Source organism: Vulpes vulpes, unplaced genomic scaffold (genome assembly GCF_048418805.1).
Source record: "Vulpes vulpes isolate BD-2025 unplaced genomic scaffold, VulVul3 Bu000000699, whole genome shotgun sequence".
Classification (NCBI taxonomy): domain Eukaryota; kingdom Metazoa; phylum Chordata; class Mammalia; order Carnivora; family Canidae; genus Vulpes; species Vulpes vulpes.
The window spans coordinates 115,286-133,014 of NW_027325697.1; the positions used below are offsets into that span (position 1 = coordinate 115,286).

General features: G+C 34.7%; 1 protein-coding gene across 1 annotated transcript in view; it reads left to right on the forward strand.

Annotated features, from left to right (window-relative positions):
- Positions 1 to 17,729, forward strand: part of LOC112912708 (low-density lipoprotein receptor-related protein 1B-like) — a 142,400-nt gene that overhangs the window by 85,715 nt on the left and 38,956 nt on the right. Inside the window, exon 19 of the mRNA XM_072745171.1 lies at positions 16,346 to 16,520. Coding sequence (XP_072601272.1) covers positions 16,346 to 16,520 — 175 coding nt within the window. The remainder of the gene's footprint in view (positions 1 to 16,345; positions 16,521 to 17,729) is intronic.

Below are 17,729 nucleotides of genomic sequence, written 5' to 3' on the forward strand. Positions count from 1 at the left end.
GAAAGTCTTGTTTCCACCCAGCTATGCCTTTTTTTTTTCTTTTTCTTTTTTTTTTTTTTTTCTTTTGTCTGTGCTCTAATAAGATACCACTTAAAAGAGTTCTGGGATACTTGTACTCAGCAGCTCATTAAGTCTTACATTCTATGAGGAATTTTGTGCTTCTATTTTCAGTTTGGAGAAAAGAAAAATAGTCTAAAAATAGAATTAAGTTTGAATTAATGTGCGTAAAGAAAAATAAATACATTTCTTTTCTCACATGACTACGTGGAGAATGATATGCTAAGGGTAAGGTAATGTAACCATTTTATTATCTTACTCTAGGTGGTTTAGATGAAATTGTCAGCATTATAGAAATATTAAAAAAAGAAATATTGATGATAGTTTTGATCTAGTATAAAACTAGAATTATTACAAACAGATTTTTTACTATAATATTATATACTATTATTTGGAAATATAAAATAATAAGAGGTAAAAGATTTAGGGGGAAATGCCTTTATATAAAGAGTTTATTGGAAATAGGCATTTTTCCCCCAAGGGGAGAATATGTCATATGTGAGTCAAAGTACATATTCTGATTATTAAAATTAATGTATTCAACTGATATATGTGAACACTTACTGTTCTAGGCACTAGGGATATATCATTATAAAAGCTCTTTGAAGATACGTGTCCTCATAATTTTTGGAGAATAGAAAAATCAGTGACATATCTTTGCAGATTAAAAGCCAGACAAAGCTGCAACTTAGACTTACATTTTCAAAAAGGGCCAAAGATTAGAAATGGACTTTATTCCAACCTATTTAGAAGCATACCATTATTTTTTATGCAATTGTTTCAAATTCCAACAAAAGTTTATAAAAGATAAGCTTTTATTTCTACGTCACATAACTTATGCTTAGAATATTAGTAATTATGTTTAATAATTTCAGTAATTATTATTGGGGAAAAAATCTTTAAAAATGCTTAATTACTTTATCTGGCATCATAGCAGTAACTTTTTTCCATGCCAGCTTCATTTGATTTTGAGAAAACTCTAATCTCACAATATTCTTCAAACAGCATTTCATCCAGTAATCATGCCAAGTTTAGCTGGTTTAATCTTCTACTTTTATACCATATTAGGGCCACCGACAAGTATTTACCCTTCTTTTTCCAACTTAAGGGAGAATGAGTATACAAAATAATGTGAAGGTAATGAAAAGCAGCCTTAAAACTGCTTTTTTAAAGGTTGAAAATAACTTGCCACACAAGTAAAGAGGAATTTGTATTGAAATAAACTGAACATGCACAGTTGAAAGCCCAGGAAAGGACAGGACAGTACAGGAAAGTACAGGAAAGGACAGGAAAGGACAGGACAGGAAAGGACAGGACAGTACAGGACAGTACAGGAAAGCCCAGGAAAGGACAGGACAGTACAGGAAAGGTCAGGAAAGGACAAGAAAGAGGAGGAGAAAGGCAGGTTTTTCATGAATAGAAGTCATCCATGATTGTAATTCTGCTGTACTTGATGTTTAGTAAACTGAATGGATTCATAAATAATTATCTAGAAATAGAATTGTGTATTTGAAAATAGCATATTACACAAATCATGCACAGAGACACAGATTGAACAAAAATATTTACTTGTCAAACCAAGTAAACTATTTCCAGTTAAATGCATCTATAACATTACTTTTGAAACAATTAATTTAAATATAAATTTAAGAGTAATTTTAAAACACATTCTTTTTATCGGATTTGGAATGTCAACTGACATGTTTTGAAAAAACATCATGAGTCAGGAACCTTTAAATCTTTTAAATGAAAAAAATTAAGATTCCTATCTTATATTTAATTGATAATGTACGTTTTTCACTATTAAAGATTTTTTCACTATGAACTGGTATTATTACTCTATTTTATGCAATAGATATATCTCTTTTGATAGTAAATATTGTGCTAGAAAAAAATTTGTATTCATCCTGATTATCGATAAAAATGGCAAGAGTATCAGGATGCCGTCATTGATTTTCAAGATTAAAAAAAAAACTGATTTTTTTTTAAAGATTTTATTTGTTTATTTGAGAGAGAATGAGTACAGCATGGGGGAGGAGGGGCAGATGGAGAGGGGGAGACCAGCTCCCTGCTGAGCAGTGCCTCAACCCCAGGACTCTGGCATCATGACATGAGCCAAAGGCAGACACTTAACCAACAGAGCCACCCAGGTGCCCCCTAAAAATTCCTAAATCTTAAACTTAGAGCTTTTGAATCCCAGAGTGTAAAAGAGCAAAGAAAGGTAGGAAGACTTATAATTTACCCTATGATTTTATAAATCATCAGATGAAGAAGAGCAGATCTTTCCTTACATCAAAACAGTGCATTAATAATAGTATTTATTGGGCAGCCCAGGTGGCTCAGTGGTTTAATGCCTGCCTTGGGCCCAGGGCATGATCCTGGAGGCCCGGGATCGAGTCCCACGTCAGGGTCCCCGCATGGAGCCTGCTCCTCCCTCTGCCTATGTCTCTGCCTCTTTCTCTCTGTCTCTGTCTCTGTCTCTCGATAATAAACAAATAAAATCTTTAAAAATAATAATAATAATAGTATTTATTTGTTCAATTTTATTCTCATGGATGCAAAAATGTTTGATTTCAAAAGAATGAATATATTTTAAATTCCATTGTTTCCCAACAGATGAAATAACGCTAAAAAGAGCAAAGGTTGGGATCCCTGGGTGGCTCAGTGGTTTAGCACCTGCCTTCGGCCCAGGGCGTGATCCTGGGGTCCTGGGATCAAGTCCTACATCAGGCTCCCTGCATGGGGCCTGCTTCTTCCTCTGCCTGTGTCTCTGCCCCTCTCTCTCTCTCTCATGAATAAACAAAATCTTTTTTAAAAAAAGCAATGGTTAAATAGAAAGGAGATAGCAAATAATTTTTTAAGGTTTTATTTATTTATTCATGAGAGATACCGAGAAAGAGGCAGAGACACAAGCAGAGGGAGAAGCAGGCTCTGTGCATAGAGCCCAACGTGGGACTCAATCCCACGACTCCAGGATCACACACCCTGAGCTGAAGGCAGATGCTTAACTGCTGAGCCACCCAGGCATCACAGCAAATAATTTTTTACCATATGTGTTCAATTATATGAAGATTAACTATTAGGGATAAAGAAACCACATTTATTGACGGTTGCCACTAGAGAACCAGATATATCTTAAGTATAAGACACTTTGAGAAATAGAAAGTCACTTGGTTTGAAATAGTACTAGAAGATTAATCCAAAGGTCAAGTATCTGAATTTGAATTTTTAGATTTGCATTCTCCTCTTAAAGATCCATGACTAAATCCATGGTAAGGAGATGATTTAATTTTCAATTTGATGAAATAATTTGCACTTTAGTTATTACTTCTGATAAATGGAAAAATCTATATTGTGATAATCTGAAATCTTGTCATAATCTGATAATCTTGAAAATAAAATGATTCAAAATTGATATAAAAAATAAGTAAATATAAATCAACATAGAGGCAGAAGCAGATAAATTGGTGCAAGACCATCTAATGCATGATACTTTATTTAACTCCATCAATTATTATCTGAGTCCAAGAACTCAGGTCCCTTCCATGGTATCTTCCAGACCATGAATAACTAGAAGTAAGCTAGAACTTTTCAACTCCAGATCTCTTATTACATTGGATGGTAGTGTGGGCTTCTGATCCTTTTAATAATCTCTTGCCCAAACAGAACAAATTCATCAAAGGTAGTGTAATTTCTGTGGGTTTCTGGAACCTCGCTGAACATACTCTCTAAGTTCATTCTTCTGGAATCTGTCAAGCTAGAATCCAAATGTAAGGAAGAAATACTGAGTGTTAGAGGTGATGGTATGGAATTAAAACATTTTTTAGATCATTTAAAACTATGTAGAGTAGAAATTTGTGGGCAAACAAATAGTATTCTACAACTTTAGACTTAAAATTATTTTCATCATCATAGCTGACACATGATTTGTAAAATAAATAATGATAATAGAACTTCATCTGCTTCTCAGAGTTGGAAGCTTCAAGTGAGATAATTTACAAGAGAAATCCTCTGTAAATTTTTAAATCAAATGCTTTTAACTTTTTTCATTTTTATAGATATTTTGAGTACCTATCATTTATAAAAAGGAATTAAAATATGTTATATATTTAAAGATTATATATATTTAAGTTATAGATATTGGATAATAATAAAAATAAATTTATTCCAATTCGCTTAGATAAGCAGGCCACTACATTGAAGAGATTTATTAGTTTTATGACATTTATGAACACGAGTCACATGAAAATAAGTAAATCAAACCACTGAAAAAAAACTCATCTCTTATAAAGGTATACTTCCACACACAGATTAGACTATGACCATGACCGTAAACCTATTAGAAACTGAAAAGTTCAGTCTAATTCTGTAGAATGCCCCATTTCTGTGAATTTGGTGGGTCGTAGCCTTCATTCACACGGCAGCCTAGGGTGTCTAGTATTGGCTTACTGATGCAGCAGCTGAGTGTATGTTTAATACAAGGACCGAATTTCCAGGGCCCGTTTACTGGGACTTGATGACATCCGTCTCTGCTCGCCATCTGATTCTCCTCTTCCATCTCCCACCTTCTCCCCCACCCACACAGACACCTCCTGGCAAACTTCAGTTAGTTGCAGGAGTGGTTGACTGATGCCATACTTACATATATAACTGCCCGAGGGGTTTTAAAACTAAAAAAATCAGCCGTATTGCTCTTGTTCTCTGACTTCTGAAGTGCCCTGCTTTCCAGTGGCCAGCCATTAATTCAACAAATAATGACAACATCTGATTGCATGCCGGCCACTGAAGCTTGGGATTTAGTCATGAATAAACTGAAAACTGCTTTCACGGTACTTTAGCATTTATAAATAATACACAAACATGTTAGATGTCAGGCAGTGAGGAATGAGATGATGAAAAAAAAAAAAGCAAGGTAAATTAAGAACCTACCTACTTTCTGAATGGAGAAAAGAGCCTATTATGGAAAAAAACATACTAGTTATGATATCGAAAGTTTCTTGCTACAGTATCTTTCAGTTCTCTGTGTGTATAAAAGAGTAATGACTTTATCTCACCCCCTTAAGGATGTTTTCAAAGAACAATAGTTTTTCTAAATAAAAAGGATCTTGGATTAAATCACTTTACTGAAAAAAAATCACTTTACTGACTAAATATAGCAATTCAATGCATACTTCTAATTATGTTAAAATTTAAATGCTACTACTAATAAAATTAAAATGATTTTGTATAGTCTCGGAATTATTATAAGTCTTAGTAAAGTGGAAGGCTGGTTATTATATATCAATAATCTGTTTAATTCCTGCATATCTGACTTATAGGAAAACTGCACATTTGACCAGTAAAAATCTTTTTGTAGCGTGCTACATATTACTCTGCCGGAGGCCTTTTCAAGGTGACTTTCTCACTGTTTTAGTGAACTCTGATTAAATAGTAATCACTTCTATATAATCCATTATTTTTCTTCTTGCTATCACACTAGTGTTGAAACCTCTCTCTATTTATATCTATACTGATAGCAGTACATTGATATATGGAGATACAGATATATATTCTGCAAAGTAACGTATTAAAGGAAAACTAGAAAGGAGGTCACATTTAAGGATATCAGAAATCCTTACTTTGACATTTACATTTGAAGTGAGTAGCTTGGAAGAAGGAAGGAAATAGGATGGAAGTGTGAAAGGGTGAAGAGAGAGAATTATACACAAAGAACTGCATAATCTTTCTAGGATGGCCTCATCTCCTCCCAGTGTGATGATGTGGGATATTCCCTGCCCTCTATTTAGGCTACAGCATGAGGACAGTAGCTTTGTTAATGGTAATTCCATCTGAGGAGCTTTTCCATGATTACCTCCCATCCAGCATTCTTCACTTCCCATCATCTCTCCATGAGATTCTTTCCAGTCTTCTAAAAATGAATTATTACTTTGTGATCTGAATTGTCTTTAAAAACCTACTTCTGGGGCTCCTGGGTGGCTCAGTCAGTTAAGCGTCTGCCTTTGGCTCAGCTCATGATCTCAGAGTCTTGGGATCCAGCCCCTTGTCCAGCTCCCTGCTCAGCAGAGAGCCTGCTTCTCCCTCTCCCCAACCCCACTCATACTCACTCTCTCCCTCTCAATTAAATAAAATCTTTTTAAAAATAAGTAAATAAAGTTAAAAAAATATTTCCATGTTCCGATTCGGTAAAATTTTTTATTGATCTTGTTTTTTTTTTCAACCATGTTAGCCTTGAGGGTTCTATCAAAGTATGAGCATTCTGAGGGCATGAGCAATATTAATCCAACAGATATTAACACTGTAGATGTTGACACATCTTAGTAGGTTGAAATTAATTAAACCTTAATACATATTCCAAGACCTGACAGAGAAATTAGGGAATAAATATGGGAAATGACTTGATTATGGTCACGGAGGTACCACCTTGTATGAGCCTGCTTCATTCTCATGATTTTTTAAGCCATCTTCTGCTTATTCACTTATTTGGTTTTCAGTTAGCATCATCTTATAAAATCATATTTAGCTGTCATCTGCAAGTCAGCTCACTTTCAAGTCTCAAATGATTCTCTACCACTTTATAAATAGTTACTTGCTAAAACCTTTTATAGCTGTATTCCTTTAAAAATAGAAGAACACTCAACCCAGAAATAATTACTTGCTAAAACCTTTTATGGCTGAATTGCTTTAAAAATAGCAGACCACTCAACCCAGAATATGATTATAAACAAAAGTTATACAGGTTTCTCTAATATTTGAAAAAAAAATATTGCCATGATAGTTTTATGAGTTAATTTTTGACTATTACTAAAATGATCGATGCTATCATTGTTAATACACATTTTGAAACAGCAATCTGCGAGAGATTTAATGCTGGTACTTTCAAAATCTCACCCCATATGTTGTACCTAAATCAACATTTTGATAACTTGGCTTTCTGAATTTTACATTTTCCTTTTACCTGGATACTCAGAGATAGCACTGTTTGCTTAGAATGGATTTCATTCTTTTGGATTTTTCAGTGTTCTCTATAGAAATATTTGGGATATGTTTCTATTTTTAGTAATATATTAGAAAATGCTAATTTTCCTAGACATGCTTTCCTGATGAAAATTTATCAGCTCTAATCAGAGTTTTGCACACATTTTTTCCCTAGTGAATATTTAATTGGCATACCTGGATTCAATGTTTTCCTACTTTATTAAACTCAGCTCTGAAACTGGAAGATATATTTAGACTATGCAATAAGTTTAATTATTAAAATATCTTAGGTCGTGTAAAACATTTGAGGACTGTAAAAAAAAGATAATTTTAACATTTCTTAAATTTGTTTTTCCATTTCCTTATATAAGCCTTCAAAGACAACAATCATAAAACTCTAAGCAAATTTATACAAGTTACTTTATATCTTCTGCCTCCTAAACTATGCTAGATGAAAAACTGACCCCAGAGACAGAAAGGCCACAATCAGTCTTGTCAACATATTTAGGAAGCTTTTCCAGAATCCTTCTAGATGTTTTCATCCTAAATGAGATGTCAGTAAATGGTAACACTCCAGACATGCCTCACTTTGTGATTTATTGGCTGTTTTTTTACAAATATTACTTATTTGTGTGGAGGGACTCATTATCAAGCATTATCCTGCTTGATAATGAAGATACCACCATGGATAGCTAGAAGTTTCCTCCAAATAAGGGAATCTAGGACTGTAAACCAGTTATCAGTGGCGAGAGAGGCAAATATTCAATCTGGGTTGGGATGTGAGGCTGAAAACGACATGTGAAATGGGAATGTTTGGATGAGGTGTGGGAATCCAGCTTGAGTTTCTGGGCTCTGATATTGCAGATTGTGGTGGCATCCAGTAAGCTTTCCTGAGCATGCTGCTTTTGATCTACAGGGTCCTTTAACACTTTGGCTGGTAGTGAGACCCTCGGTACCTACATAGATGGGGGCATATTTAAGATACACAGAAAGGAAGGAGACCACCAAAGATATTTAAAATTACTTTCTAGAGGTTTGTTTTATTTTGATGAATAAATGTATGACTTACAAGAAGAATAAAAGTTAATTCTCCAGAGTTAGGCTTGTTTGGGTTTGAATTCTGTTCTCCCACTTACTGTTGTGTGACCTTTGGTGAGGTGTTTAATTTTCTTGTGCCTCAGTTTACTCACCTATAAAATGAGAACAATATGGTATAATGCATGAGACTATAACCAACAGAAGAGCCTGGCGTGAAGAAGACAGCTAAAATCGAGTATTTATTATCATCGTGATCATCATTTCCATTATGGAAAATGGCCCTACTTGCCCTTGATGATATGAAGGGCACTGTTGGGGGCAAGTGGGGGAGGAGGGACTCATGATTGAATCTTAGGCATGTAATGCTGCCTCTGTTCAAAGATGATCAATGGGTACATTGGATAAATTAGTCAACTCAGATGAGGTCACATTGTTAGCCAGAGTAACAACTGAATTTAACCTCCAAATCCTTCCTATTCTAGGCAATGGTTTTATTTCCTTCTCTTTCTTATACACGTAACCCTAGCAAGTGTATTCAAAAGTTTATAAAATACCGTCGTTGGCTGTCTTCCACATTTTAGACCTACATGGAAGCTGCCGTAAACCTCCCAGTAGGGAGGATATTAGCAAAATTCATAGAACCTACTGCTCCTGGGACACAATTAGGTATCAGGGAAGGTGGAGTATGAATCGCACTGAGACTGGAGCTCAGCTATAGAATGCCTGGGGATATGCACTGTGGAGAATTCTCCGTAGTCGTCTTTGTGAAAGTAATACAATCCTACTTCTGGTTGGTTATTGTTGTTGTCGTGTGTAGTCCTAAATTAGCAAATGCTTACTTAAATTATGAATCTTCATGCCAATTCACGTAACTTATTTTTTAAAACGGGGTCAAAATTCAGTCAGTAGAACAACTGCTGTATATACATAGAATTGTATAATTTAGTCTCCTCTGTATGACCATCTGTATTACCCATTAAAGACTCTCCAGTTTCTGCATTATTCTTACTGAATATCTTCAGCTCCTGCTTAGGTGGTTTTATTTTAGTTTGGTTTTATTCTTTTTAAATAAATGTCACACTTCACTAACTATTACAATGTGAGTGAATAGCACAGTTGCAAATATGAGTTAATAGCTAAATAGTCTTGGCAATTACTTTTCAATAGAAAGAGATATTTGGGAAAGAAGTAAATGCAGCTAGAGATTTTATAGACATCTGGCTCCCATGAATATTCATAAACCTGTATATATACAGCCATACAGCCCATATTTTATGGAGTCTATTAAGATTCTCTAAAAATGGGGATCCCTGGGTGGCTCAGTGATTTAGCGCCTGCCTTCAGCCCAGGGTGTGATCCTGGAGCCCCGGGATCTAGTCCCACATCGGGCTTCCTGTGTGGAGCCTGCTTCTCCCTCTGCCTGTGTCTTTGCCTCTCTCCCTCCCCCCACCCCCTCTGTCACGAATAAATAAAATAAAATAAATCTTTAAATAAATAAAAAATCTTAAAAAAAAAAAGGATTCTCTAAAAATGATTAAAGGAAGAAGTATTTCCTTATATTTCTGGTTTCTTGAAAAGGAAAAATAGAGAAAGAGATAAAGAGTGCAATAATGGTATCCCTTGAAAATTACTTTATTTCCATTGCAGAAAATAGCCATTCACTTATTCTCCAGTTACTATGCACTTAATTACCATATGAATGCTCTGTAATTATATATCCATCGTTGTCCTTTAGATTACATGATTGTGTGTAGTGCTACTATGCAGTTCTTAGTGTAATTACCCTACAAAGGTTATAACAATTTTTATATTGTGAATATAAAGTGTTATTATATAATTTCATGGTAATCCCTACTTTCTTAGCACAGATTAATTACATTTCATTATTGCTCCTTCTTATCATATGTGAAACATCGTGATTGTTATGCCATTCAGGTCAGTAAAATGCTTAAAACTTAGGGGATGGAATGTTTCATAAGAAGGAAGATTTTGTTGGTAATAATATTTATAGGCTCTTGCCACAGTGGATATTTTTTGGATCAGTTTTGGTTCTTTTTCCTTCTTGTCTTAAACTTTCAACTGGGTTGTCAGCTCTCTGAGAGCTGGTGGCCTTTCTCATATTTCTGTCCTCTCCCTACAGCTCCCAGTATATAATTAGGCAGATGCGTGTTCCTCAGCAAATAACCAACTATGGATTCACCATTTCCATTTATTGTCATGGTTAAATTACTCATGTTGTTCAAAACAGGATCACCATATTGTTTTACCAGCTTTACTTTCCATAAATTCTAAGTATTCTTTCTGAATGGTTACTGGTTGATCTGGTTAGACTCTTTCAAATCTTTGACATCCAATCCCTTCCCCTTTCCATGCCCTACAACAAAAAGTGTCCTATCACTTATGTTTTCTTTTAATTTGTCTTCTTTTAGTCTACCACATTTTTAAAACTTTCAGTTCCAATAACTATTAAGCCAAATTTAAAATCTGGAAAAAAAAAAAGGGTTATTGGGTTGTGTGTCTCTGAATCTGTGTCTATGTCTGTGTGTTAGAAATTAGAAGACAGTCCTTTTGCTACACACCTTGGTGTTAACCAACCACAAACATCCCTAACTCTGTTTTCTTTGGGAGGAATTATTAAGTTTTTTTTTTCAGTAACATGTCACTTAATCAAAGCTGAATATGAAAAAACAAAAAGTGGAACACTATAAACTTCTGCAAAGGTAAATTCAGAGAAATAATTAAGAATCATAGTGTTACAGGAGTCACTTAAAAGTATTGATATATTATGGGGTGCCTGGCTGGCTCTGTAGGTAGAGTATGTGACTCTTGATCTCAGGGTTCTATGTTCAAGCTCCATGTTAGGTATAGAGATTATCTAGAAATATGATCTTTAAGAAAAATATAGTCACATATTTTACTTAGAAAAATCTTTGTCTTATACAAAGATTACTTTCAAAATGTTTTTAAGTGTTTTTAGTGCTTTAAAGTGGTAAGCTCTTACAGGATAACTATTTTTTAGGGCTCTGGCTGATAAGTATTCTTTCAATGAGCGCTAAACTTTTCTGTCCACTTCAGAGCTTATTTGGTCAGGGTGGAATCCTTAGAACCAAAGGGAGCAGTTGCATACCAAAGGAGTCTCCTTATATACCATTCTACTTCATACTTTGCTAAATTTCTGCTGGATTAGGAAGTGCTAATGAAGTATTCTTTTAATTAGATTAAATAGCTGAAGAGAGACCTAGAATTTAAATATGAATGTAGTGATTATTTGGGAGTATATAGAGAAGTGACACTGGGAAAAATATTGCATATATTTATACATGTTTTGCATAGAGATGCTTGCAATTCAAGGTGGGTTAGAGCTGAGAAGAGAATGAGAGAGAAATGAGGCCACTCTCCAATGACTTATTGTACATTGTTGTCCTGATATTGAGACAATTGGAGAGAATGTGAACTTTGGTTGAATTATCCATTTTATAAATAGCACTATCAGTTGTACCAATTTTTTTCCTGGACTTACATGTAATATGTATCATGATTAAAACTGAAATAACAGAGAACACTTGAAGGAATTATTTTGCTTTCCAATTTATAAGTATCCAATGCTTACATGGTAGTTAAAATAGCAGATGACAAAGTCTCCTATTAAAGAAGGTTACTTTCTCATGTGTTCAGGAATCCTGGAGTTAGGATTAAGAAATCTTTAAGACAGAGACATAGAGGGAGAGAGACAGAGAGAGAGATGAATGGGGGGTGGGGTGGAGAGGGAGAGAATATGCATGCAAAGTATTGGGTCCTAGAATCCTAATAGTGGTGCAGAAAACAATCCAGTTGAACATATAAGTCAAGCAACTTCTGCATGCTCCACATCTGAGGCCTAATAGTAGGAGACAGTCAGAACATTTTCAAAGAAAGGCACTGGGAAGCAACTCTGGCAGGGTCAGAGTATAGTGAGCAGCTCTCTGTCTCTGAAATTCAACATAGCGTCAAGTGTGAAGCATGTGAACTGGGGAAAATGAAATGTCTTCCATTTGAATATCTGTAGAGAAAGAGTTCTGAGTCTAAAATGATTTCTGCCTTTTTTAGAAGGAAAAAAGTGGCATGGCTTAACGGCATGCAATTTAGAATTATTTGTTAAAGTGCAAATTCTAATATCTGCCTATTTCACAATTTTATCTTAAGCAAACATTTCTTTTACATTCTTTGGATTCCATTTTATGCCATGAGGCCAATCAACTGCATTGAATAATGTGCCTCTGACATCCTAGGAAAAAAATACTGAAAGCATTAAAGGGTAGAGAATTTTCTTTAAAGCAGTGAAAGTAGACCATGAATTCCTTTTAATAGAAGTGTCTATAAAGAGAAAACCTATTTAGCCTAGTTAGCAAATTAACTAGAATTTCTAAAATATTGTAATTGTAGTATATTTGCCATTAGGTTAGAAAAATCCTTTTGTTGAAGCATAACATAAATAGGAAAGTTTAAAATCACCAATTTACAGTTCAATAAGTTATCATCAGGTGTACACACCAGGGTAAACAAACATGCAGGTAAAGAATAAACATTATTAGTACCTCAGATGCTCCTTGATGGTCTTCATCACTATCCCCTCTCATCTCCCCAAAGATAGTCCTTTTTGACTTCTAGAACTCTAGATTAGTTTTGCCTTTTGAATTTTATATTAATAAAAAAAAGTGTATATATTTTTGCTCCAGATTTTTTTCTCCTTACTTCTGTGAGATTCATCCATGTTATTGCTTATAAGCTGCACTGTTTTCATTTTATTATTTATCTATGATATTAATGTGTGTATATATACATACATATATTTGCATGTATAGTTCACTGTGTGAGTGAACCACAGTTTATCTTTCTTCTTGCAATGAACATTTGGATTATTTTCAGTTTGGGACTATTTCTAAAAAGGTTGCTGTGCATATTATCTACATATTTTTGAGCACATATGCATGCTTTCCTCTTGGATGTATATTAATAGTGGAAATGCTAGGTCATAAGGTGTGGGTATGTTCAAATAGAGTAGATACTGTTAATTGTTTTCCAAATCAATTGAACCAATTTATATTTCTACTAGTAGTGTATGAGAGTTTCTGTTATTTGTTGTCAATTTGGTGGAAGTGCAGTGATATTTCTTTGAGGTATTAATTTGTACTTCCATGTTTTAAAAAAATATTTTATTCATTTATTTGAAAGAGAGTGAAAAGCATGAGCAGGGAGAGGGGCAGAAGAAGCGAGAGAGGGAGAAGCAGATTCCCTTCTGTGCTCCGAGTCCAATGTGGGGCTCAAATCAGAACCTTGAGATTATGACCTGAGCCAAAGCTCGTCGTTTAACTGAATGAGCCACCGAGGTACCCTTAAATTGTTTTTCTCTGAACACCATTGAGTTGTGTATATCCTCACATTTTTAATCTTAGTCTAAAGCAGATTTAATTTATGCATCAAAATTACATATAGTTAATAAATTGTAGGGAAGTATTTAACTTTACCCTTTAGCACTCTAGGCAAGGAATAACTGTTCCTTGCTACACTGTGACATAGTGCAATCATCAACCATCAGAATGTTAGCCCAATTTTTTTCTATTTTCTAGGGTCTTCTCAGTGATGTGGTTATAAAAACAAACTCCCAAAAAATAATAATAAATAAATAAAAATTAAAAAATAAAAAAAATTCCAAAATTTTGGATTAAAGATTACATTTTAATTAAGGATCACAAAGTTAGTTGAGAAATATGCTGTTTTAGTGTCACCTGGATGGCTCTGTTGGTTAAGTGTTGACTCTTGATTTTAGCTCAAGTTATGATCTCAGGGTCATGAAATTGAGCTCTGCATTGGTCATGGAACCTACTTACAATTCTCTCCCTCTCTCTCCCCTGCTCCTCCCACCCCTGCTCACATGTGCCCTCTCTGTCTTTCAAAAAAAAAAAAAAGGAAAAAGGAAGGAAGGAAGGAAGGAAGGAAGGAAGGAAGGGAGGAAGGAAGGAAGGTAGGAAGAAAGGAAGGAAGAAGCTATTTTACTTAAATCCAATCCTTTTAGAACTATTGAACAACGTAGTCCTTTACTCATCGGTGAAATTTGTTTAATAAGAACACCATTTCTTATGTTCCCCAGTTCCCAAGTTCTAGTTCCTCAGCCAGTCCCGTGGGAATCACCTGGGTCCCATTTCAGATTAATGAATTTAGAATCTAGGCATGAGTGGGCAGTGGTAACAAGAATGAGTACTGGAATTTACATTTGGAAATAAATCACTTATATGATTTTGATGAATTATCCACTATGGATAAGGACATCACATGAAGATCTTAGAAGGATACATAAGCCAATTTCTCTGTCCCATCGGACAACCAGGATGAAAGGATGACATTTAAAGCAATTGGAGGGGGCGAAATGAAAAGAGCTCTTTGTCAGTAAGAGGTACTGAACAACCTAAACTAATGAGAGCTATTCTTTAGAGATTTCTGCACTGAATAGGGGCAAGAAGATCATATAAGTTGCTGATCATACATTCTTCATAAATACAAACAGAATTCGTAATGTGTACACTATAGCCACCAAGCCTGGAACAAACAGACACCATCATGGATAGATACTAACACTGACTTGGTTTTTAGATCTTCAAGTCTCTCACCTTCTGAAAGTGCTACTTTTCTTAAATATAGCCAAAACCATGTTAATTGACTGAAGCATTGAATCACAATGAGGGTACTTGGCATAATGCAAGAGCAAGCATAAGAATGCTTGAAATAAATTACCATAAATATGAAGCAAAGCTGTCAATAAATTTAATTTCTGTCTGATTTAATAAAGGGCTAGATAAATATACAAACATGAGGATTATAAATTATGTTTTAATTTTCCTCACCCACTATAACTGTCTTACGGCAGGTTAAAGTTTATAAATTGAGATTTTTATCTCAGCTAATCTCATTTAGCATTGCTTCACAATTACTTAGCTAAACGGAAATTGCAGCTTCTAAACACAAAGTCTGAGATTGATCCAACCAGTTCTTTTGCTTGAGATTATTGTATTATGAATTTCAATATTCTGAATGTGTTAAAGTATATGTTCATATATAAACATACATATACACTTGTCTGTTCTTCAAAAGACTGAGTCAGAATGTCTAATTACAAAGATAGTGTGGCTATTGTATTATTACATGATCTTTATTTTTTTCATTCCCACTCAAGAGGGATAGAAATATTTGAAGATGTCTCCTCAAGTAGTTGAGAAAACTATCTATAATGTACAGTAAGAAACATCTTTCCAGGGACACCTCGGTGGCTTAGTTGGTTAAGCATCTGCCTACAGCTCAGGTCATGATCCCAGAGTCCTGAGATGGATCCCTAATTTGGGCTCCTTGCTCCATGGGGAGCCTGCTTCTCCCTCTGCCACTCCCCCTGCTTGTGTTCTCTCTCTCTGTCAAGTAAATAAATAAAATCTTTAGAAAAGAAACATCTTTCCAAATAAAAGGCTCACACCACATAGAGTTTTTCCCTCCATGAGGAGGGAAGTTTGGCTGGGAAGTTAGGCTCTCAGCTAGGAGGGGAACCACAAATAGTCTAGACTTCTGTTCACTTCCCACCTATGATGGATCAGTTTCCCAGTTCACTTTTCTCTTGGTATTCCATGAGAGACACATCTCCTTGTTTGCTCACTTGTCCGGGTGTTCAGAAATAGTGGCCCTGTTCTGCTGTGTGTAGAGGGAAGCTTCTTTGCACCACAATGAGCTGATGCAGAGGTAGGATTCCCCCACTTACCACATACTACCCTGTTCTCCAGATGAAAAAGGTGCAAGGAGAAGAAACAATAAATGACCTCCAAAGACATCTTGAGTATTTCTGTGCATTTCAGAATAGTAGTAATATTGTCTATTAGAAGGAAACTAAGGAACCTGGTTAATTTAAACTTTGAAATTCAGAATCGCAACTAGCATCCTATCAATATAACTTACCTTTCTGTTTCTTTTTTTTTTTTTTTTTTTAAGCAGATGAAATGATGCCTGACTGGCAAAAAAGAGGAATCAATAGCACTATTAAAGAATTCTAGTTACACGTTATCACAAACTGATTTTGTAAATTAATCTACTCATTGATTGGCTGTTTTTATATGTAGGTGTTTTAATCAATTTACTTATTTTTATATGTGTTTAATGATTGACCATTTTTAAATGTTAAGTGAAATGGTTACATTTATTGTGACAAAAGAAGAGCATCTTGTATTATAATGTATTTTTGTCTGTTGTGCGTTCTTCCTAGATGTGTGTCATCACTACTGTGTGAATTCTGAATCCTGTACCATTGGAGATGACGGAAGTGTTGAATGTGTCTGTCCAACACGCTATGAAGGTCCAAAATGTGAGGTTGACAAATGTATAAGGTGCCATGGGGGGCACTGCATTGTAAATAAAGACAGTGAAGATATATTTTGCAAGTAAGTGGACATACAGCTTAATTTATTAAAGCATTTGAAGCCAAAAGGTTTAGCAGTTAAGCAATAAATGTGAAAGTCATGTAAATTTTTTTTTATCCTAGAATTCTATAGAGTGACCATTGCATCTTTGTTTTGTCTTATTTTGGTTTGATTACAGATCAAATTCAGTTCATTTCAAGTAAATTAACTTATTCAACTCCTACTATGTACTACTGGAGAACATGAAAATTCATCACATAATCATGTAATTATATGATCAGATCATTCGCTGTATAGACTATTCCTAATAATAAGCAAGAAATAGTGAAATGTAACATACCTTCAAAAAGCTATATGCAATAGCCCTAAATTAGAATAGCTCAGGCTTTTAAATGTCTCATTATTATCATTGATGATGAGTGTTTATTTTTCTGTTACAAAATGAGCCTGTGGGGGAGAAGCAAAAGACCTGTCTACTGGAATACATTTTGATCTTCCAGGTTTTATCTGACTTTAAGTATTATGGTCCAAAATAAGTAGATGGAATAATGTTCCCTAGGAGGCAACTACAATATAAACGTCGAAGTTAGACTTTGGTTACGTTGCCTTTTGCCCTTTGACTTCAAGATCAAGTGAATGGAAAACAGCATCGCAGCTACAGGGTAATGCCATTCGGATTCCTGTCGCGAAACAAGTTGATGCCACTGAGGTTAGAGTTCAGTCCTTACTCTGAACTTCTTTTAAAAACCTTTTAAAAGAAGGGCTTATGAAGCACTGGACTCCATCACTTGTCTTGCTTAGGAGTATAATAAATGAGAATATGAGATAGAGAAGCATGCTGTAAAGTGTTCATGCCATGGCTTCCACTGAGACAGCTCTGTGAGGATGCCAGCCCTGAATTATGTTGCTCTGCCAAACAAGGCCCAATAAAATTTTATTACAGACAGCATCAACATTTTTTATTTTTTATTTACTCTCATTTTAGAATTTACTCTAAATATGATTTGTATTATCATTATGAATGACATTTACTCAAACCCTCAAATTGGGTCATTTGAAAGTACATTATTTTTTAAGTAAAGTAATTGAAAATATGACTAATTATAAATATGTGCCTTTGATAAGTATATAAAAGCAAATGCATTTTCATGTAAACTACCAAAATCATATTTGCTCATTAAGCTCGTCACTTCTTTGTGATGAAACTTTAGCAAGACAGAACTTTGTTTC